The 24,044-nt window shown below is 41.0% G+C and overlaps 1 protein-coding gene across 3 annotated transcripts in view; it reads left to right on the forward strand.

Moving 5' to 3' along the window:
* cacna2d2a (calcium channel, voltage-dependent, alpha 2/delta subunit 2a) overlaps positions 1-24,044 on the forward strand; it is a 178,272-nt gene that overhangs the window by 93,371 nt on the left and 60,857 nt on the right. For 2 of the 3 annotated variants that reach the window (XM_084928802.1, XM_084928803.1), the window contains exons 5-6: positions 17,284-17,328; positions 22,210-22,348. In XM_084928802.1, coding sequence (XP_084784928.1) covers positions 17,284-17,328; positions 22,210-22,348 — 184 coding nt within the window. The remainder of the gene's footprint in view (positions 1-17,283; positions 17,329-22,209; positions 22,349-24,044) is intronic. The other variant, XM_084928804.1, reaches the window with a different exon arrangement.

Here is a 24,044-nt window from a genome sequence, read left to right on the forward strand (position 1 = left end):
CGCTCAGCGATTCTCTGCGCGATCAACCTCTCACATGTTTAAGCTTGCTGCGGGAGATTTCACTTGTCATGTTTGCATAGTAAGCTAACGATTGATAAGACGATGTCAGAGGAATTGGTGCGCAAATTATCATCACTCACCAATCAGTGCTGTCGCTCTCTATACACAGTTCGCGCGATTGCAAAGTGAAAGCAAAAAACAAGCGCAAATTCAAACGTGATTTCAATATGTCACATATTGACAGTGGCTCACCGATGCCAATGACATAATTACCCAGCTACATTTCCGAAAGAATGCAAAAGCATTGACATATATTTTTCCTTCCTACGATAGCCCGACGGGCAGGGCAGAGATAGATTTTGGTAGCCCGACTGGAAAAATCGCTAGCCCCGGGACGTCGGGCTAGCGATTTTGCGAGCCCTGTATCTGATTGAGGAATCACTCATCTTTGGAAAAGAGAGTTTAATACAGAGAAATGGCTCTTTCCAAAATAAAAGCTATACTATAAGCTTCTTCTGGGCTATATTCTCAGCAGTATATTAAACATATCAGGTCCCCATAAGGAGAATCATGTGCTAACGGCTGTCTAAATGACTCCGGTAAAGTTTGTAGCATGCGTGCTTGTTGTTTTTGTCTGCTTCCACTTGTCTTTGCACTAGGATGATGTCAGCGTAAATGTGCAGTCATATTCGTTGTGTTCCCACTAGTGCTGTCAGCGTAAATCTCGTTGAAATGACGTTAACGCCACAACACGGCAAATCTCCGTTAACGAGCTACCGCGGATCGCCCCGTGTGTGGGGCTGGATGGCCAACACGTTAACGAGCTAACTGCGCTAACACACTAGCTCCCACCCATGTAATTGAGCATTGCGTGGCACATCCGACATACTGTTTTACTTTAGTCCGTGACGCGCTTACCTTCAGGGTCATACGTCACATGAAAACCAAAATAGTTCCAAACGCCAGATCTGAATGAGGGTGGGGGAGGTTCAATTTGCCATGTTGCAAGGAGAGCTTAACTTCTGTCTCGCTAGCTTGCCCTGCGCTCAGTGAATCTGCGTTCGACTACTCCGCCTAGGCTGCACTGTCGAGCGCAGATCCACTGAGCGCTCAACACAGATCCACTGAGCGCTCAACACAGACAGCATCGTCAGAAGGAAAGTTGATAAAATAAATTAAAATTTTTGTATTGTTCGATACATATGCGTACCGAACCGAAAGCACTGTATCGAACGGTTCAATATCGATACGAGTATCGTTGCACCCCTAATATATATATACATATATATATATGTATCTGGCGAGCTACTTTGTAGGTATATTAGCAATGTTATTATCAGCCACACGTCCCATATCACGTATAGAGGTTGCTGTTGATGACCACTGTCATATATCTGAGGAAGAGTTGACATAAGGCGCAGCACATTAGGACCGAGACACAAGATTGGATGAAGAAAGGACAGAGATTCGAGAGATTGGAGGAAGACATGTCCTTTCATTCAGATTGCGATGTGGCAGCTGCTGTATGTTTGAAATGCATTAGTACTAATAGCTGTGCCATTAGGAGAGAGAGAGAGAGAAAGAGGCGCTGTGTTGATGGGTTGCCATGATGAAACCAGGGAGAAGAGGGGGTGACAAAGAGAAGCACGACGGGAATGAGAGAGAGAGTGAGAGAGGTGTAAGTGAGAAAGCAAGTGAGTGAGGGAAGAAGGTATAAGAGATGGAGAAAACGGGAAACAGAGATGGAGCCATCTTCCAGGCCATTTACTGCAATCATCACTCTCTAATCAATCAAGCCTTTCATCATAGGACAACACAATCTCTCCTTCTCTTTCTCTTCTTCTCTCTCTCTGCTTCTCTCTCTTCAACTCCACTCAGCCACCCACTCTCATACATAATAGTGGTATTCATGTGACCTCTTTATGGCTCTCAGCACATGTACAGACAGGTGACAAATTAAAGGAAAAACCTGACCCCCCTCCACCCCCAGCCCAGCAGCTTTGTTATGCTGTTGGGGCATTATGCTGCCATGCTTATAATCTGAAAAGAAAGGATTGTGCAAATCAATATAAAGTGTTTCTGATCGTGCTGGGAGGGGTCTCTTCCAGGATGACAGGGCATGAGGGGTCTTGAAATGATCTGATAAGAAAAAGCACACCGTGTGGCCTTTTTCAGTCATCAGACCTAAACCCAGTTAAAAATCTGTAGATTGCTCTCCGTCACCAAGGATTTGCAAGAACAATATTTCATTCTTATTGTAGCATTTCAGATACTCATATTAATCAACACCAACAGACATCACTAACATGCTGTGTTTTTTTTTCTTTAATTTGTCACCCTTCTATAGTAGCTACATTTAGTCAGTATTTCCAGCCACATTAAATGTCCTTAAATCACTATAGGTCCCCTTAGAGGTGTAACATGACCTGAAGTGCTGGGAGCGCGAGCTGCAAGGGTTTGTTCACTTGACCAAGTTCGGCTCCTTTCATAATGCTTCTATTTGAGATAATTGGCCCTTCAGAGGAAATGAGTGAGAATCATTGTGGCGACTCTCAGCCCAGCCCTCGAAGCAACCAGCTCCATTAACCACAGAATACATTAGTCTTATGAGGGCTGCCTTGGACACATTCAAATTCTGGTAAAATAGACAGAAATGAAGGGTGCCTGTCCCTGGCTGCTCTCTACATGTTAATCTTACGTGTTATTTCTCCTTTTCTGTGGTTATCTGAAAATGTTACTTGCCTCTTGTTATTATCTCTTCATTTTACTGTATCAACTAAAAGGAAGACGTTTCGATTTTTTTTTGTTAGCACACACTACTGTGCCAACAATTAAGAATTGTTTATATGTGCAGGAGTTAGGAGTAAATTACTAATTTGGCATAAAACAGACCAAGGTTAATGAGTTTTAAAAAGAGGACAAATTATATATTAAATTATATATAATTTAAGTGGACTGATATTAAAGTCAGAGCTGCCACTCAAGATGATTCTCACATTAAATAGTCTTCAGATAGAAAGCACATTTTAACCTTAGCTGTTATACAAAGCACTCGACAATGCTTATGTCTCTGACAGTAAATTAGCTTGTTATAAATGTACAAAACCAATAATAAACATATTGGGATGTTATCTGAAAAGCAGAATGGAATGATATGCACATATCATAAACCTAACTTTACTCACAGTGGACCACAGAAAACATAGAAGCTTGTTGCTATTTCATCAAAAATATTAGTGCATTTTGAATTTCTGTGGCACAACACATTTAAAAAAATTAATTGGAATTAATTGGCAACAGGTCAACATGATTGGGTATAAAAAGCACATTTTGGAGTTTTTCTGAAGTAATGATAAGCAAAACTTCACAAGTTTGACTAAAATTGTGCAACACTTTCAGAATAGTGTTTTTATCATCTAAAGATTCAGAAAATCTGGAGAAATCTCTGTGAACTAGGGACAAGGCCAGAAACTAATATTTAAATGCCTATTATCTTTGGGCCCTCAGGTGGTTTCACATTAACATTTTTAGAAGTAAAATGTGACTTTTTTTTGTGGAAAACATAGACACCGTATCCTCTGGATAAAGGAGGGTAGGGACCATGCAGCTTGTCAATACTGGGCCTCTCTGATGGTATGGGGATGGATTACTGCCTATGGAATTGGCTGCTGGTACATCTGGAAAGGCACCATCAGTGCTGACAGGTATTACAGGTTTTAAGGCAACATGTGCTCCTGTCCAGATGGATTTTTCAGGAAAGGTCTTGCATATTCCACTAACACACTGATAAACCGCATACTATATCTATTACAGAAGTATGGCTTCCTAGATGAAAAGTCCAGGTCCTGAAGTGGGCTGCATGCAGTCCAGACTTTTCAACAACTGAAAACACTGGCTGCATCATGAAATAAAAAATACCACAAAGAAGACCCAAGAGTCCAGCAGCTGGTCTCCTCAGTTCCCAGACATTTATGGGCTGCTGAAAATAACAAGGAATGTTATTTCAACTTTTTTCAGACATCAAATTCTGCCATCAACTTGATGGGACAGTGAGTCTTGATTAGACCAGGACTTTTTGTAGTTTAATATCTACAAATCATAATCTGACAGCATAAAGCCTATTTTTCCTGTAATTATAGCTTTTGCTATTCAAAACAGTAATCAAACTGTTGGTGTGGTTCTGTGTTTTATGGGATATCCAGTCCTCTTTTCAAACATCAGCTACAGACCTTGTAAATAAAAATTGAATCCATCTTGTGTTAGCAGAACCAAACTCAAAACGTCTGCTGCAGAGAGCTGATGGAAAAAGGTCTGGAATATAGCCGTGTGAACCCGTTTTTTAACGCACAGTTCTTATTTCAAACACTGATAAGCATAGTCACAAATAAACTGCATCTATTTCCATTGTGAGCTTTCACCCCTTCCACTTCCTTATAGCTGCACTGAGACAGAGTGCTCGCAGCCTGCCGAGCACGTAATGGAACTCGTAAACAGTGTTATCACTGAATCCTGAACCATGGAACGGCCTTCCATCTGCTCATCACTGGAAGGGAAAAATATGTGGATGGGATATATGGACAGAAATTCCTACACATTTTGCTTTTTCGCTATTTGAAAAGGACGTCTCTTCCCTTTCAAACGTGATGCTGTGAGGGGCTCAGTAGAATAAGGATTAAACATAACTCGTGCTCATACTCAGTGACAACCACAACAACAATAGGAATAGGAAATAGGATAAAAGGGATAGGATAGAATAGGAAAGCTGGTAATCTGTGCTTGAGGAATATGTGCTGATTAAGACACTCCTGATCAACTGATTTGTTAGTCTTATGCCAGTACAGTTAAAACCTAAACCTGTGTTTTGACCGCAGTTTCCCTCGTCTCCTCAGCTCTCCCATCCCTTTAGCACCTCCTCCCCTGTTACCTCCCTTCATTTTTCTATCAACTGCTGTGCTGCTCACAGCTTTGATCAGACTTCTGGTTGCTGTGGTGACCCAGCAGTTTGGTAATTTCAGCTCCTTGATTGCAGACCGTTGTAATTTGTTTAAGTGGTGCGCTCTGAGGTGGAAATGTCCTTTTCACCTTTTTTTCCCCTTTCCCGCTCAGACTCTTTTCTCTCTACCTCCCTCTCTGAGGTATTTTTCCCCCCACGTTTCATAACTAATGTGTTGCTGTTACCTTAAGAAACACCTTTTCACAAAAACTCGAGCAGGGGGGACATCACAAAGTGTAAGGTGACTCAGAATGGAAGAAGCATTAAAGTGCAGGAACAGGTAATGAGAAACATTAAGAAAAAAAAAAAGATGACAGAGAAAGAAAAGTTCAGAGATGTCAGTAAGCCTTCTGTCAGGAGGAGTTTGCCCAACTGTGATGCGGCATGCAGGCCAGGAGGGAGGGCTGAGAAAGTGGCCCCCATGTCTAAATCCCACTGATCGATCCCTCTGCCTCACAGGAGATGGGAATCAATAGTCAGAGAAATCCACCGAGTTATGCTGCAGAACTTGATTTTCCCATTTGAACACATGGCTAACGCCCATGAAATGTTATTTTAAAGGGTAAACCTGCTGCCTGTTGGCTCTTCTGGTCAGAGCTTGATAGTAAAAAACAAAGTCACAATGGACTGATAAGCACTTGAGATACAGCTTTCTGTATTCAAGTATTCTCACTTTTTTGAGATAGTCTTAAAGACTAAATGAATAGATCATATACTGATAGATAACTATTCTACAGCAACCCTGGGGACTTAAAAAAAAAAATAATTTTCTTTTGTTATAGAGCTGACAGTGTAGAGATGACTAGAAATTAGAGGAGAGAGAGATAATATTGATCATCTACTGTACATCCAGTTAGAGTTAGGCACTTTGTATTTGCCTGCCAGTCCAACAAGTGGTAATTGCTGATATATTAACATAAGTGTGATGGGTACTTTTCTTTTTCTACTGCACTTAATATTGATCATATATTCATCCATTCCCTTCAATCCTAGTTACAGTTCAGTGTCAAATCCCTATTCCTCTATAACAATTTGCTAAATCCTAAAGTGATAGAAAAATATCAGAAACTTTATTTACTAATGTAAATTTCAGCTTTTCTACAATGTAACATTTAAGGTTGTCATAATACTAGAATTTCAAACTCAATATCAATAGCCAGGAAAATACTCAATACCATTTCTGATACCACAGAGGGAAAATAACCTTATAACCTTAAATAAGAGGTATAGTTTTTGTAAACAAAGATTAGAACAATATTGTCCATGCACATGTAATCAGCTGCAGCTCTATTTATTTCCTGTAATTCTGTAATTAAGGTAAGTTGCTGTTGTTTCATTCTAGTTACTGATATCTACCTTTCTCAGCTTCAGCCTAGAAGCATAATATATTTTAGAGGCACATAATTGCATAATCCTGTTAAATTAACATGTCTATTACCACTGCAGTTCAAAACTGATAACATCTGCTGCTTAACTCCCACATTAAATTTATTGTTTTATTATTAGTCATAGTGTCATGGGGGTTTGGCAAAAAAGAAGCCAAATGCAGGACTCACAGACAAAGCAAGGTAATGAAACTAACCTTTATTTGGTTTAAAGCTGATAAGCAATACCTTTACGATCATTTAACAGGTGGCTAACGTGAGTAGCTGCCAATAATTAAACAGCTAACGTTAACATTAACGTGTGCCCTGGCCAAGTCAGTATTTATGACAGTTGTTTGATACTTGACTGTTGTTGAAACAGGAGCTTTACTGATATCATGAAATTCGTCATAAAGACCGGGCTGTCATTCTTTAAGGTGCTTCACTGAGTTTGCTGTGCTGCTGTCCATGTGTTCAGCTGCTAGTGAGAGGCGGGGCTAGCTGAAGTTGTATGTTAGCTGGAAGAGGCCAAGGCTGCACTGTTGCAAATAAATATGTAATCAGATGGTAATTTAATATCAATTAGCCTCCAAGTATGATAGGGCTGCCACAAACGATTATTTTGATAGTCGACTAGTCACCGATTAATTTTGCGATTAGTCGACTAATCAGATCATCATCCATTGGACGTAAAACGTACAACTTACTGCACCAGCAGCATCTGCTCTTATATAACTATCATTAGCTTACAGCTTTAAGTGTGTAAGGTATGTGCTAACTAAAAATAAAGATAAGATGGTAGTTTATTAAATTTTAATAAAATTTGCAGATTGTTTCGGTGAAGTTTAATAAACTCCTTGCTATCTAAAATATAACAGGATACCGGAGTAAATTCTTGAGCATCTCACACTTCTGATAATCAGTTGTCTGCTTGACGTTTATTCAGCTGTGTAAAAACTATAACTTTAATCTCAGCCAAACCGATTTACTCAGGAACAAATAAAATACTAAAAAAAAGCCAAACAATAACATTTTTAAGTTATCTAAGTGACTTATATATGTTTAACCTGAGTAGCGAAAGACGGCGGTGGGTTTGAAAACGATTTGCCGGGAGTCCGGTGTTCTCAGGGCTCTAGTGAGCCTTGCCCCCGGCTAGCTATCGAGCAGAGGTGGAAAGTAACGAATTACATTTACTTGCGTTACTGTAATTGAGTAGTTTTTTTGTGTATTTGTACTTTTTAAAGTCATTTTTCAAGTCTGTAATTTTACTTTTACTTAAGTATATTTTTTAAAAAGTATTGTAGTTCGCTACGTTTTCAATCACACCCGTTACTGAGTAAATTAAAAAAAAAAAAAAAAAACATTGCGCTTCGGAAATACTGCAGGGAATGATGGGTAGTAGAACAAATTGGCGCTAAGGTCACGTTAAAGATGGAGTCTGACATCGGTGTTACGGATCCAGTGAAAAAAGAAGCCCCGTCGAATTCTGCTGACCCTGAACTCGAAGAAACGGATGTGAACCCCTGGCCGTATTTAAGGGACTATTTCGGCTTCAAGTGCAAGAAAGGCAACAGCTTTATTATGCAGTGTAAGCTGTGTTTGCCCAGAGAGACCGAGTTATCAGCTTTTAAAAATTCCACATCAAACCTGCGCAAGCATGTAGAGGTAAGTTAAATACAACTCGTACCGTTATGGTAGCAAAAAGGCTGTGTTCAAATTAATCACATTAAGTTAAGACATCTGTGAAGAACACAGATAACGTTGGTTGGTACTAGCAACTTGCTGTAATCGGGCACGTTGTTGTCCACGCAACTTACATTTTTTTTACTGGGTTGGTAAATTGCCAAAAGAAAATGTGTTTACCTACGTTTTTCCTGTTTGTTAATAATAATAATTTATTTAAAAAAATAGTTAAATTAAAGACAGAAGCGGCTACTTTCTTACTTAACCCACATATGTTCACACTGCAGGCAAAAGAATAACAGAGCGCTCACTTACCTTAGATTAGTCAAAGACAGCTGACTTCTGTTACTTGTTAATTAGCACTTGCAACCTCCCGTTAACTAGCCTGTTACTGTCCAATAAAAAAAAACAAAAACACGAGGTATATTGGTATAATTTACCAGCGGTAGCTATGTAATGCATTGATGTCTTATTAGGGACGTCAAAAAACTTTCTCTCAAACTTAACACTGGCCTGCCTGCCTCAGCTGCCTTCGAGCGTCTCTTTAGCTGTGCTGGACTACTGTTCACTGCAAAGTGAGCAAGGATGAACTCTACTAACTTTGAAAATCAACTGCTCCTCAAAATTAACAGGAAGTTCAGAGAGTAACACTCTAGGATGGATACAAAGGAACTTTATTCTAGAGGTACAGTAGGGCAGGGCCAAGTTTAAGAAATTAAAAAACATTTTTAAAGCAGCTGCCGTTCAGTTCAGTACTTGTTCTCTTATTTGACAGTTTAGAACACATTCTCATGTGAAAGAATGATATGGTTTTGTATTGAAAACACTGTGATACCTGACAGTTTGGTTGATTGGTTTGGTGACCATTATCCATTTTCATGTATAGACTTGCAGTTTAACTGCCACTGCACTTTAATTTGTAAGTTTTTCTTTTCACTAAAAAAGAACTACTTTGAGATTTATATCCCACTGTCTTTTTTTGCACTACTCAGAAGCGGCTGTCCTCCTGCTGACAGAAAAGTAACTATGTAACTTTTACTCTGAGTACATTTTAAATGAGCTACTTTTTACTTTTACTTGAGTACATTTTTAGACAGGTAATTTTACTTGTACTTGAGTAAAATTTCAGCAAAGTAATAGTACTTTTACTTGAGTAAAATATTTTAGTACTCTTTCCACCTCTGCTATCGAGCTAGTGGGTAACAGACATCTCCGAAAACGTCGGAGCGCTTTTAAAAATATGTGGTGTCTTGATAAACTGAGCAGATATTTGAGGTTTACACAGCTACATTCTCGCCTGAACATATGTTAAATGTTTATTTTGTGACCCAGAAAGAATAATAAGAGTAATATTAAAACTAACTAGCTGCCGCCATTGTTGGAAACTGAGCAGGGCTGCGCTATGAATTCTGGGACAGAGCTGCTTCTTCTTCTTCGGGGTTTAACGGCAGCTGGCATCCTTGTACATGCAGTGCTGCCATCTTCTGTTTCAGTCCGTTATTACACTCTTAAATCCTACTACTTATTCCTGCGTCTTTTGGGATCTTACAAAGCTTCAAACGACGCGTCGACTATTAAATCAGTCGTTGACGATTTTAATAGTCGACGTAATCGTGACTAGTCGACTAATCGTGGCAGCCCTAAAGTATGAGTATAGTTATCTCTAGTTATCTAGTTATAGGTATCTCTAGGTTTTGTCCAAAATTTTGAACACAAGAAGCACTCTTGCCTTGATCTCTGGTGATGCCCATTTATTAACTGCAGAGGTACAGCGCCATATTGTCTCATTTTGCCTCCATTAGATAGCATGTTTGCAAGAAACCTGCTCATTTTCTCTCTGCGTTTGAGGCCACCACAGCTTTCCAGGAAAGTGATGCCTCTCATCAGCTAGGCTGTCATTTTGTGAGCTGTGAGAGCTTGGTTATGCTGCAGCTGAGGAAAGATTCCTGCTCGGGTTTTAGCACTCGCTTGATGAATTCTGTCCCTGCTGTCCTTGGTTCCTATCTGCAGATATCTTAAAGCGGGGTTCCCTTTGTCATTTCAATGTTCAAATCATTGTGAGGGACAGCAAGGCATGTGATGGAAATGATTATGGGGTCGAAAATAACAGGTTTCCTTTGGCTGGCGCTGATTGTTGATTGGGCACTCTCAGTCAGGCTGTAAAGAGGGGGTGGTGACTTTTAGGGACTCTATGGACTAGCGGTGGTAAAATGGCTGAAAAACATCAGTGAAATGAAAAGCAGCATTCAGCCCTCCGAGAAAAATGCAACCTGGAAACATTTTGCTAAGATAAGCGTAGAACCAGTGTCATACCAAGCTGCAGTGTGATTGGCGGGGCGGTCCACACAGAGCGCTGGAGTGTATGTGATTGGTCACTTCAGCTATGGAAGCCGTACAATGTTAGACGCATGTAATTGCATTTGCTTTATCAAATCCCTTGGGAATCCAATGATAGCGTTAGTATTGTCACGCCCTGTGTATCTTATTTGTCTTTATTTGGTGTTACAGCACCTCTTTCCTTCTTTTTCCTGTGATGATCAGATTGCAGGCTTGTTTGGAGGTGTGGGCATGCGTGTGCCACATTGGATAGGCTTTTTATCTGGCACTGTGTCCATGCAGGGTGGTGATGCTATCAGCGTTAAAACCTGCTACTCAATGGAGCCCTGTCAGCCAACAATGGAGTGCAGCATTACCCAGAGTGCAGCAGGACAAAGCCTTCTTTCCTTATCACAGGATTGGAATATTCACAGACTGATTTAACTGCTTTTACCGAGGGAAAGTGTCAGGCTCTGAAAGAAAAAGACAGCACAGCAGAGATGTAAACGAAAGAGGAAAAGAGAGGGAGGAAGGATATAAGAGGAGAAAAAAAGTTGGCATCTTTGACCTGCAGGGTGTTTACAAAGAGAGACTTAAAGAAGGGAATTTGCAGATTCATGGGCCAAATTGGGGGCACATGTAACGTCATGTAATGTATTCAAATAAACTATTTTTCCTTTTCATTTTAAAATAATCAAGACTCTTCTCTTTCTTCACTCGTTTCTTCTTCTATCTCGCGGATTTTTGCCCATCATTGCCAGTCTTTGAAGTCAGCGTGCAGTTCGGAGGAGGCATGGGGTTGTGCGTGAAGAGGAGCAAGACATTGATGAGTTGTCCATGGAGAATGTCATTCACTTTGCTGAATTTGCACTGTGTATTGGAGCTTTAATCTGGGGGCACATTTGTTTATTGGCATACAAATGAACATCTGCATGGAGCTATGCTTGGACGCCATGGTCTCAGCAGCTCCCTAATCACGTAAAAGCCTCGAGATACAGAGCATGCCAATGAGAGAGCAAGAGAGAGAGAGAGCGAGGCAGCCGCGCCCAAGGCCTCAATCATACACCCCTTTATCTGAGTTTCACTTCAGCTCAATAGCTCTCTCCTTCTCTTGTTTTCTTATTCTTCCGGGCCAGCGGTTTAATTTCCAGTTTGCCTGTTGACTCTTCTCATTGACTTGGAATTATAAAGAGACATTTTTCTAACCTTCACTGGTTAAAAAAAAAAAACAGCCTTTTTTTCAGGACCTGACACATCAAACAGCAGTCTGCCTTGAAGAGTTGAAGTTAAAAGGCATTAGCAATACTTTGCCTTGAACCCACAGAAAAATACATAAATGAAAACATTTTGAAAATTCCTTTAACATATATATATATATATATATATATATGTATAGATAGATAGATAGATTTGTATTATTTGTTTGCACCTCTTATTTTTAGACTTTAGATGTAGTTTGCTTCTGTTAATGAGAGTTAGGGTTTTCTGTGCATGTGTGTGTTTGGAAGAATGTGTGTCTGCCTGTCTGTATTCATTCGGACTGGAGAGTTGGCACACATACAGAGACAGAACAGGAACTACTCAAGCTGATGACCACTCGTTATGTTACTGTAAGTACAACGAAGGCTTCAAGCCACAGCACTAATAGCTCCCACGCTGATAACTCTACAGCCGCACCCCACAGCAAGCGCACTAGGACTGGCAATGCCCCGCACCAACCACCCCTCCCCCAGAAATGCAGTCCGCTATAGGTGGAAGTCCTGCACTGTAAAATGTTCCATGCATTTTAATTACAGACGTCCACATACTGTGCTTTTTATGAGCATACAGTGAGAAGGAAAAAAAAAACCCACACTGCCAGCAGCGAGAACAGCTCCCCTAAAGAACAAAGTTTCATATTTTATTCACAGGCAACCTCTGCAGTTCAAGATCAAAGTGGTAAAAGGCCCCTCAGATTTCTGACAATTTTTTTTAAATGTCTATGATTAATTTGCCTCTGTTTAAGAGACATATTTCATGAGTTCACCTTTTCAGTACAAACCTGAGAGCCATATATACTAAAGAAAACGAGCTGAACAAATTAGTTTCTGATGGCGTATTACGATTTAATTTGGATGTCTCTCCTTTTAGTATGAATGCCCTTGTGTATGTATTTCCTCTGTCTCCATAAGAAATTGGATGTCAGTCATTTCTTGCTTAACATACGTAAATTGTATTATGTGTGTGTGGTGTGTGCGCACAGGAGTTAACGTGTGCCAAACACGAAGGGTAGCGTCTCTTACTGCAAAGAATCACCTTCTAATATTATCCAGTTTTATCAAGTTCAAACGTCTTGAGAGTGAAGTCAGGATAAAGTCTGAACATGTGACATTTCACATATGTGACGTTTTAGATGAGATGTGCTGCCTGGGTAGAGCGTGCAGGAGGTGGGAGACATGATGCTCGCACACTTGCTGTGAATTCTCCAGACAATTACCTGCTATATTCTCATATAGGTGCAATCAGACTGTAATAGCGAGCGTCCAATCTGACTTAGTCAGAGATTTGTATTCTCACTCATCATCCAGCTGGATAATGGACTGCAGTTCATGTGCTAAACTGGTATCTAGATAAAGATAGGAGTGGAAATCAGAGCCAAGGAGATATGAAGGGGGTGAAAATGTAAAGCATCTTAACTGGTTTCCAGCAAAACTTCACAGATTAGTTCTCTGGAGTCGGATCACATTGTATCAGCTTTCCTTTTTTATTCTACTTCAATTTTCACACTAACTGAGCTGTGTGCGCATGTGTTTGTGTGGTAGTGTGTACCTTATGGGCTGATGTGCATGGGTTAATGAAGAGCAGTAAATGAAAAACTTTATTGTGTTTGATATAATGTCAGCTTCCATTAGGGAAACTGGTGCTTGGAATGATTGCAAGACTATTGGGGCCAAGAGAGAGGTTCACTGTGTGTGCGTGTCTGTGTGTGTGTTTGTGTTACTCCATGCTTGTGTGCACACCCCAGGGCACAGCAGAAGCACAAAGTGTGTTCTGTAATTATAAATTCATTAGCAGGTGTCCAGAGGAGATATGAATATGACTGTAATCTGTCCCCACCGATGATGGAGCGCTTGTCTCGCATTCAAATGTCAACCTGTCGCAGCCAGCATGCTGAGAGAGCTCACAGATTCAAATTCAGAAGATTGAGCCCCAGCGACCGTGCTCAGTCATAACATGTACCCCTACATTTACCATCCTTTTATAGGTGCCAGCCATTTTTCAGTCAGAATTGTTATGACGCGCTTTAGAAGATGAATTATCTGCCAAGCTCTTTTTCACATATCATGAAATTTTGGGCTCTGACCTTCACCTGAAAGTGGATATTGAAGTTTAAATGTGTAACTACAAACAATAGCCGAATTTGAAATAGCATGCATCACCTGTGAGAAGAAAACACAATGAAGAAGAACAACCTTTCACAGAGACATTTAAAAAAAACAAACAAAGCAAAGATAGGCAGGCATGTATCTGGTCAGACATAAAAACGAGCAGGCATAGGAGCCCTGGCGAGGAGACAAAGTCACATTGTGATCTAGAGCACAGGGGCGGTTTCTATAGCAACAGTAGGCATCTAACCTACGCGCTGCTGCTTTTGGTGAAATCAGAAATTGGCGAGAGGAGGCCGGTATTGAGGAAAGAGAGATTGGAAAAGATGAAGATAAGACGGGGCAGGGAGGAGGAGAAGGGGAGATGGGGCAAAGGGAGAAAAGAGGAAGCAGATCAAGATAACGGTGAGCGGAGGAGGGCGGTAGGAGATGAGCAGGGGAAGATTGATGTAGGGGAGTGGCTGGAGATCATCAGCTGACCTCAGTGTTTGTCTCCTGTTTGGAATTTGTTGGTCCACTCAGCATGATAGATTTAATTTACTGATAGCACTGTGTCAGTGGGAATTTCTCCTGCTTTGTGTGTTTCTGTTTTGTGGGTATGTACATGCAAGCTATAGTTTGCATGTACACACCCAGTTTCTGTAGACATAAGATCATACATTTTTTCGTGCATGTGAAAGCCAGCCGTGTGCAGAGGGCAAGGAGATCAGTGAGGGATAATTGCTGGCTTGGTGTTGTATGAGATGTGTGTTTAACCCAGACCCTGAGCCCGTGGAGGCCTGTGACCAGCCACAGCAGATGGCCATGTTACCCTAGTGAATGCTCAGAGGGTCATGGTGGCCTCGGACCCGTCTTCTGTGCGTGCTTGTGAGTGGTTGGATGTGTGGTGGAGTAGGCAGGCTCTCATAGTCAGGAGTTTGATTTTTGGTGGTGTTTGTGATCATGAAGCCGATTCCTGGGTAAATGTCTGTCCCCATTGGCTGCTGCCTCTACCACAAGAGGTCGAGCCTCGGTGCTGTCCAGGATGACTCACATCTCTGGGAACTTGGCCATGGGAGCCCAGACAGAACCTTCTTATGACTTTTAACTCCTTTACTTAGATCTTGTTTGCCAAAGTTGCCAAAGGCTCTTTGTCATGCAGCTTGGCTCGAGCTGAACTAAACAGTGAGTTTGAGCTTTTAGGCATTAGCAGTCACTGCAACAATGTAAAAGAAAAAGGGTGTGCTTGATTTTTAGGAATACAAAACAATGCTGCTGCAAAACAGGAATGCAGCAAAACAATCAGGATTATGATGTTTACCAGCAGCAGGATCATAACAGATGTGATACGAATATCATCAAAAAAACAGTAAATTAACTTTTAATTTTTTTTAAATGAGCCTCGGAAAAGCTACACTACTCTGTGGCAAAGACTATAGACACTTTTCTCCTTAAACACAATACTTCATTTGGAGTTTGATGACATTGGCAGAGGCTGCTGTTCAAAATAGCCCAGAGGCATTTAACCAGGTTGAGGTCTAGTGACTGTATCATTTTTATGAGTGTTAAATTAGTGACCCCTTGTGTCCTATATGGAAGTATGTGCAACTGTTATGTAGTCATTACTGTCTGACTTCATATTATGCAATTTTTAATAAAGAGCAGTAATAAGGGCTACATAGCAAAACAGCAGTTCAAATGGTAATCGGGAAGTAGGCAACTACAGTTTGAGTAAAGATGCTGGACGGTGTCCCTTGGGTGTGAGGAACCAAGCTTTTATTTACAGGAAGCAGTTCTGAATAATGACTTGTAATGCCGCAGCAGTGAGAGTAAACTCTTTAGAAGCATGGGACCAGTCTAAGCAGGACTGGGCTCCGGATCAATCCAGCTGGCAGACACAACAACCCTGTTGCTTTGCCATAGTCCCTCTCTCGCTCTCACTTCATTTCTCTTCTCTCTCTGCAGAGGCATGGGCTATTTTTAGCCCTGGCAGCTCTTTCCCCACTGCACCCAACCACAACCACCCATCGCTCTCTCTCTCTCTCTCTCTCTCTCTCTCTCTCTCTCTCTCTCTCTCTCTCTCTCTCCACAATTCATCCCTTCATATCAGCCTGGCCTGAGCCTCCATCCTAACCTCCAACTTAACCCAGTGTACTCCCTGAAAGATCTGCTCTGATCCTCCACTCAGCTCCTTTCCTTCCTTTGCTCACTCCTGATGTCTGAAAGAGCTGGGCGCCACAGGGAGTGCTGGTAAGTTGAGGAGATGTGTCGGGAAGGAAATCCTGTTCTTCCTCTCTCTTGTCCTCTCTAATTTCCCAAACAAGCTGAGCCCAGACTCACCCACCCCATGTTTGGTGTCAGCTTGAGTTTTGATCTTTTTTCCTTTTTTTGGGTTTTGTTTTGTTTTTCTTTCTTTGATGGATTGTTTGGTACTGAGCTGATGACTGACTAGCTGATTATCGCTGCAGGCGTGCCAAGACCTCGGCTGTTGTGTGTAGAAAGGCTTTTACATTGAAAGAGAATGACGGGATGATGAGCGCTGGCTGAAAGAGAGGACCTGTCCATATAGATACATGCGAGTGTATGGGTGTGTGTTTTTGTCTTGAGATCAATAAATGCAGAGAGCACCTGAGAGATGCGAATAATTATGTACCAAACAGTAGGAGTAAGAAAGAGCCTAATAGAAACTGAGTAAATTAATCAGGCTGAGTACTCATTGTTTAAGACTTTGTACACCTGTATAGAAAACTCTATTTCTCTGTCAGCTATCCTCCTTCATCAGACCATGACCAGCTCTTACAGTGTGGGCGAGGCGGTCACTGGGCTGCCCTTGAGAGTGCATCCTCAGCCAGCCTTCTCATGATAATGAGGCAGGCCACACGGACGCTGGGCGATACACGCAGCCCCTGCCCACCCTCACGCCTGCCTTTGTGGGAGATAAGCATGCCATTTCACTGAAAAAGCGCGGCGGGGAAGCTAACATCCTGGGAATAGTGCCAGGTAAAGGCTGAAAACTGAATCTGGGGCTTCAGCAGGTGACCACAAACTTTACTTGTTAATTAAGTAATGCGAATAAATTTTCATTCTTTTCCTTTTTTCTGTTTCTTCCCTTCCACGAGAGCTGTTTGCCTACACTGAAAACACAACCAGCAGAGGTTGATAAGACTCCCAGAGAGAGTAATGTTTTGAGTTTATTTTTGCTTGCACACGAACCACTTTACTCCATGTTACATCTGAGCTCATGCCACAGCACCACACAAGGGGACAACAGTTTCCACAGCACCAGAAACTGTTCCTATAGCGTCTCAAACAAAGCGCAAACATGTGCCACGTACATTTGCATCTTATTAACAAAAGCATCGTCCAGATGCAGCATATCCTACAGCTATCTTCTCACCTTCTCATGACATTCCACATCACACTACTCCTCTGTGTTCTGTGATGCTGATTATATTCTCATGCTGAACAGTGTGATTGAATATAACCATGAGTCTCTTTACCTTACCACCGCAGGTCCGGGCTGATATAGGCACTGCTATATCTTCTCTCATCATCTTTCTTTTTACTTTTCTTTTCTGTACAGGAGAATGCCATTTCATACTACGATTCCAAAGCGGATTCAGACTATGTGAGTACAGTACGGACTGCTACCCCCTCCCACGCACACGTCTGCCTGCCTTAAACCCCAAATCCCACCCACTCAACTTCCTACCCCTGCAACCCTACCTCATCCTTTCCCTTCTTGGTGTTGATGCACCCCTCCCCGCCTTCCCCTTCCTCCGGTCATAGGCCCCTGGGCTGTCTGTGTGCGTTAGCGAGGTGACACTGCTATATGGTGAGCTGGTGTGACAGAGCAGGGCTAGGCTGACATGCATGTGACAGTGATTTTAGATGTCCTCCCTCCGGTCTAATTTCCAGAGTTTTCTCCTTCCTCTGGACCACGATGGTTGTCAGACCTCTGTGCCCATCGAGACACCTCAGACCTAAACACAGGTTACATCGCAGTTTCATACAGTGGGAACAATTTCTATCACTCGTGCCGTTCACACTGAAGAATATGAGTGGAATTCAAAGAAGCAGAAAAGCCCAGCAAATCATTGGTCTCACCAGGCCGCCACTCTGGTTGCAGCCTGCAGTTCCTCCTCAGGATGGGGTGCACTTGGAGCCCGTGCCCGCTGATTGATTAAGTTTCAAGGAGGAGTGCAAGAATCCTCTTTAGATCACCAAAGCACAAAAAAAGGATGGGAAGAGAGTGAGAAAGGGAGGCAGAGGAGCAATAAATCATGATGTGATTTTCTCTTTGTGCACGCCACTCCCTTGATTAATGACACAGCGCTTTAGGGCCTGTCAGCGCATCTAATTGGAGAACATCGGTCATCATTAACATGGCACGCTGAGGCCAAACCAGCGACACACCTCTGACCCCCACATCACCAAGTCCACAACCACCACCACCCCCCAAAAAAGACAGGATAAGTCAGGCAGAGGTCATTCCTCTCTAAAATCCCAACAGTAGTCCACCAGTACTCCCTTGTCTGAATCTTGATTCCTCCCTCGATGACTTTTTCTTTCAGTTAAGCTCCACTTCTTGAGTAAAAACCTTTTAATGATAGAGCAATGGGCTGTTTGAAGACTGTTTTCAAGAATGGTAAGTAACTGGCAGGCTCTTTTCTCTCTTCTACACTGTACCCTGTTAACTTCTCCTGTTGTCAGTGTGCGCTTGATATAAATGTGGAATGCGATGATTCATTTTAAGTTAAAAACCGGTCATGTCCCAAAGCATGTCTGATGTTCATTCTAATGTGGAAGCTGAAGAACGTTTTATTTGCCTCTTTTAGATATGTTCAGCTATCGAGCTTTTTAAATAGCGAGTTTGTTTGGATGTGAAATAACACTGTGACTTTTGGGTCCCGTGTGGCCGTGAGTTAAAACACTTGTATCTTTGCAAAAACAAACAAAAGCAGCTCCCTCTCACCTCCTAAAAGATTATAAGATACGCTTCGGCAGAGAGCAGACAAAGCATCCCGGGTGAAAATGCAAATATTATTTGGACTGCGTGATCCCGCTTTCAGCACAATACTTATATCTGCCTGGCTGAAAAATATTGTCAATCATGTCTCACTAGGTTGTAATTTACTTGGAGGACAAGCATCAGACACATAAAATATATTATTACAAGTGTGATTAGTGTAATTGTGACTCAAAATTGAAATGGTTTTTCACAGTTTTTCAGATGTGACGTGCAAATGCAAATAGCACTACTTGTTAAGCATGTTAAACATCTGTTTAGTGCTCATATTGTTGCTTTCTGTGAAGCAGCCATTGTTTAAAAGGATTATCTTAGTCTTAGGTTATCATAGTCTTTTTTTTCTCCCTCCACCTAAGCACTCTCTCGTGCAAGCACATACACAGGGTCACAAGCGGTATGTCTCAGGTTAGCCCTGGTTGGCTGAAGGTGAGATAGAAAGAAGCTTTAAAATGTCATCTCTGGCCTCTTCAGTCTTTAATTAAACCTTGAGAACGGGTAGATAAAATTAACAAATTGGGTAATGAATGGGGCAAAACAGGTGGTGGATGGTTGAAGAAAATGAACCAATCAGTCTTTCCTGTGTGGATTTATTCAGCTCCTAATTAGACACTGCCTTGGTTAATTATGATTGGGCTCTTCTGAAGAAAGGGGAGGGAAAAAAAGAGGCTCCATGCCCGACATTGACAGAATTAGTGTCACACTGAGTGATAAACAAACTCACAGTTAGTGCCGCTGAAAAGCCAACATCCCTAACCCAATCAGGTTCACTGTTGTTTGATAGTCAAAGCTCACAGCATTTCAGATTCACAGCGGAAACAATATGTTAAACTGACATGAATCCAGCAGACATCTATTTGCTATCAAACCCCTGTGTAACCAGTAATATTATAGTGTGATCATGCTTCTACAGTAACTAATTCTTATGTGTTTTCCTTCTTAGAAAATTGCCTCCCTCTTTAGCTTAGCCTCAGTTTATTTTTCTTATGAAGTAGGAACATAAAAAGCCCCATTAAACCAGGACAAGAGGACAAAATTATGTGTATTATGTATTTATTGTTGTTGCCTGATAGTGTAAGAATTGTGTTTGTAACTTTTAATGAACTGGGAGTGCTTAAAGAGAGAGACTTTGAAAAATCCTGGCACATGCCAATGTGGCTGACATAGGCGGTTGCCTGTGTCAGGGTTACAGTAACAACATTATCAACAAAAACAGGTTTTTAATTACAGTAATGAACATAGTGCACCCCCTGAACTGTCAGTCACAGGTTGACAATATGAAGGAATAAACGGTGCCTGCTATCAAAACTGATACATGTAATCAATGCACAACAACATGCGCTCTATTCATGCTGCCAACTCAGTGATTTTTTTTTTTTTCAGGGAAAAAATACAAAACAACTCTGAACATCAGGGTTTTTCCACATTTCAGCTGCAGCACTGGTTAATTAGTGTTACAAAGAGCATAAAAAAGCACACACAAGCTTGTCTATAAAGGAATTAATCCTGGTTGTGGTTTTTGCTTACTGCTGTTTGTAGGTGTCTTTCTTTTGACAGTATTAAAAACCTGAAGCTTCACAGGGTTACCTCAAGCAGCAGGATCCATATGAGCACTGTGAAAATGAGAGAACTGTTTGCATTTACAATATGAATTAAGTAGACAGAATAGAATAGGGCAGGACTCGAAGCTTTTACAGACAGGCTGCGTTCAATCATAGTTCTTTTTACACCGCAGCAGAACTTCGCTATTTTATTACCAGTGGAGGTTTACTAAATTCAAAATATTTTTCACGTGAATTGTATTTTTATAAGTCTTTTCTCTTAAATTCAAACTCAAAATTTGTGGTAGACTTTATTCTACATTTGTTGTGTGCAACAGATCTTCAATATAACTAAACAGAGGAGGTAAACTCTCTAATATTAAAGAAACAATGGGTATAGGCGGCCTTGTGACAAAAACATTTCATTGTGCCATGAGTTTAAGTTGAATTAGTAATTTAGTTAGTGGAACTAATACTCATTTTTAATTGATTTTCTAAAACATTGCCAGTTAGGTAAATTAGATTTAACTAGACACTTTTTTAAGAGGTCATTAGTTTTAATGTTTAACTATTTTAAAAACACAAATAAAGTAGTGGTCTATGGGTTAAATATCATATGTGCAAGCATACTGTATATTTCCCAATGTATATTTTTCCTGTGCTATAATATATTATTTATAGTGATGAAAACTTTCCCCTGAGCTGGGGAATAATACTCACAATACTCATTGTCTCTTCTGCTGTCTTTCAATGGGGCTTCAGCAAAGCTGTCGCTCGGCTCATTCCGACAACAGTTTGTAATTGCATTTTAATAGTCAATTAAAGTGTGCCCATCAATCAAATTTTGCTCTGGACGTGGGGTTTTGATTTAATTTCTTCAAAAAACAACCTTTTTTTTCCATGTCAGATCCAATTAACCCGTGCTGCTTTATCAAAGCGATGCGATGTGAAATGCTGCTCTTTGGCTATCCGAATGCACGGAGAATGATCTGAGATATGAGTTTTTTGTTTTGCAAGCATTAAGTGAATGAAATCAAATGAAGGATTACTAATAAAAAAGGAATTAGAGAAGCACGATGCCTGAGTTTGCTGAGGGTTACTTCTGTATCACAGGTTGGTGCATGAGTGCACATAAATTCAATATTTCTTTTTACTTTGTAGCAAGGAGTCAACCACGTTGACTTGTCAGCTTTACCTGTTTTTTAGGAAGTGCATCTAACAGGGCTTTAGAGCGCACACACAGTAATATCAGATCAAGATGAGCTAATAAACAGAGTCAGGCGGCAGGCTTATATCTTATTTTTTTCACAACCTAAAATCTCTTCATCCGGTGTTAACAGGCACAGATTGTACTACAGTGATAACTTATCAAGATAAAAAGCTCAAATGTCAGTTTAGCTCTTTTTTTTTAATATTCAGGCTCTCTTTGATATCTAGAGTTCCTAATGTAATATGTGTCAAGCTTTCTCATCTTTACTCTCGGTGCTGAACACGCTATAAGTAGAAAAATTAGATGCTAATTATTTATTTCTTTAAATGTTAAATGTTCATCGGTGAGAGAAGCGAAACAGCGCTGCTCTCGTTCGTCCTGGCGGTAAACTAAACAGTGATTAAGTGGTGCTAGGTGCTAGTTATTGTTGGGGTTAATTTGTGCGACACCTCATGTGTCTGAGATTGTCATCAGGAGTACTAATGAGTGCCTCCGTTTGGTGTCTGCGCTAATACCTGCTATTGTTCTCCTACGAGAACAGAAGCATCTAAACCAGGAAGCAGACAATAGGTCCTGTAAAACCACAATATGTGAGGTGACAAAATACGGTTCTACATTTGCGTGTTTCTCCATCTTTTTCCTGTCTGTTCTTATTTGTGTTCTCACTTACATTTGTGTGTGTGTGTGTGTGTGTGTGTGTGCATGTGTGTGTGTGTGCATGTGTGTCTGCAGACCGAGGACGGGGAAGAGGAGAATCCACTGGAGACTTCATCGTCTTTGGAACTGGAGTTTGTGGACGATCCCAATTTTAAAAACAAGGTCAACTACTCTTCGAGTGCAGTCCAGATTCCTACAGACATATACAAAGGCTGTAAGTTACAACTGTTTTGCTGCTATTGTTTACATTGTTGGTATGTGTGTGAATGGCCTGTGTAAGATGGTGGTGAAATGGTGAAAAGGAAGGCAAATTCATAACACTGAATGCACCTTCGGATTTGCACAGCTGCCAGCAGCTTTCACATATGTGCTGGATGCACCAAAAGGCCTGTTTTTCGTAGGTAGCAGTGGTTCACGGATAGATGACAGTCTGTTTGAACTTGACCTCTCTTCTTTTTCTCAGCATGTTAACACAATCTCTCCCTCCTCCACTTTAACACACTAACATGATTTTTGATGACAGACACTCCCTCACACCAGATCTGCACTATTATTTTTTTTTCCTTTTGTCATGAGTGGGCACAGTCCCCCCTGCTCATGGACCTTGCCCTTCCTGCTTGGCACTGTCCTGCCCTGTAGACATAACACTCTCCTTACTCTGTCGCTGCCAAATGGACAAAAGCGAACACGCGTACCTTCCAGGACTCTGATTTCACTTGGCATGCTCCCTCTGTTATCCACCTCTAACCTTTGGGATATTCTATGCCTGTCTCTTTAAAGACTCAAAAACCACAGCATGTGCAGACAGACAGCCATTTTCACAGTGGCAGCTCCCCCCCCTTTTCTGTTATTGTCTAGCTCTTCACTGTCTTTGTTGAACAGGCAGTATATGGCACCTGTCTGTAACAATGCCCTCCAGCTGTGTCTCCAGACAAATCTTGTCAGAATTAGACACTCTTGGTTCAGGAGGAGATGTCAAAGGCCACAGCTAACTCACAATAGAGCAATCAGGCCTGCACATTGTTCCCGGAGCCATTTTGTTGCAGCTCTGGTTCCCCTGACTGAAGATATGAGTCAGAGAATAAAGCCCTCTTGATTGAGGCTGGTGGAGACTACAGGAGTAGAGTGGTACTGTGCACAGAGTTAGTTTTTGCTCCGCTGTTCTGTGGAAAATGTTTACTATTAATGTTGTTTAGTTAGCTCCCATAGTGCGGTCTGCTGTGTGGAGATTACCAACTGCAGACTTTGTGCCAACTCCATTATGAACATGTGTGCTGTGTTTTAGCTGCGGATAAATAAGCAATTGAAAAACATGTTGTTAAACAAATGTGCATTAATTCTTTAAAAATGTCCTGGAATCAGTCTTTAGATACTAAAGGTAGAGCTTCTTTTAGCTAATGTTAAAAAGTAAATTCAATCTGCTTGATCTATAAAATCCTTGCAGCTCTTAGAGCAGGAGTGTCCATCTAATATTACATCGTGGGCCACACCTTGTAAAGCCAAATGTATCATATTTGACACACGTGGTTTTTTGGTTTTTGAGACATTTTTTCCTCAAAAAAGGCAAAAGAAATTACACAAGCAATAAATTGCAAAATTGCTATATCATATTTTTTATTGATTCAAGTTAAAACTCATATATTTGAATTACCATTATTAATTTAATTTAATCAGAAAAGAAGTTTTCATGGTTCAAGCTTGAAAGTGTTAAGTGGACCAGACAGGACAGTGAAACTCTCCTTTTTTACAGTGTAAAGACTTTTAAATAAACATTTAATCTCTCAAATATCTTCATATATAAAGTGCAATTTTGTATGTCTCCGTTTTTCGACATGACAAATGTGTAAAATTACTGAAAAAGTTCTGGCAGCTCATTGCCCAGTTTGGTTCATTCACAGAAGTTTATCTAT

This window comes from Perissodus microlepis, chromosome 5 (assembly GCF_051167445.1).
Source record: "Perissodus microlepis isolate ML-2025 ecotype Zambia chromosome 5, ASM5116744v1, whole genome shotgun sequence".
NCBI lineage: Eukaryota > Metazoa > Chordata > Actinopteri > Cichliformes > Cichlidae > Perissodus > Perissodus microlepis.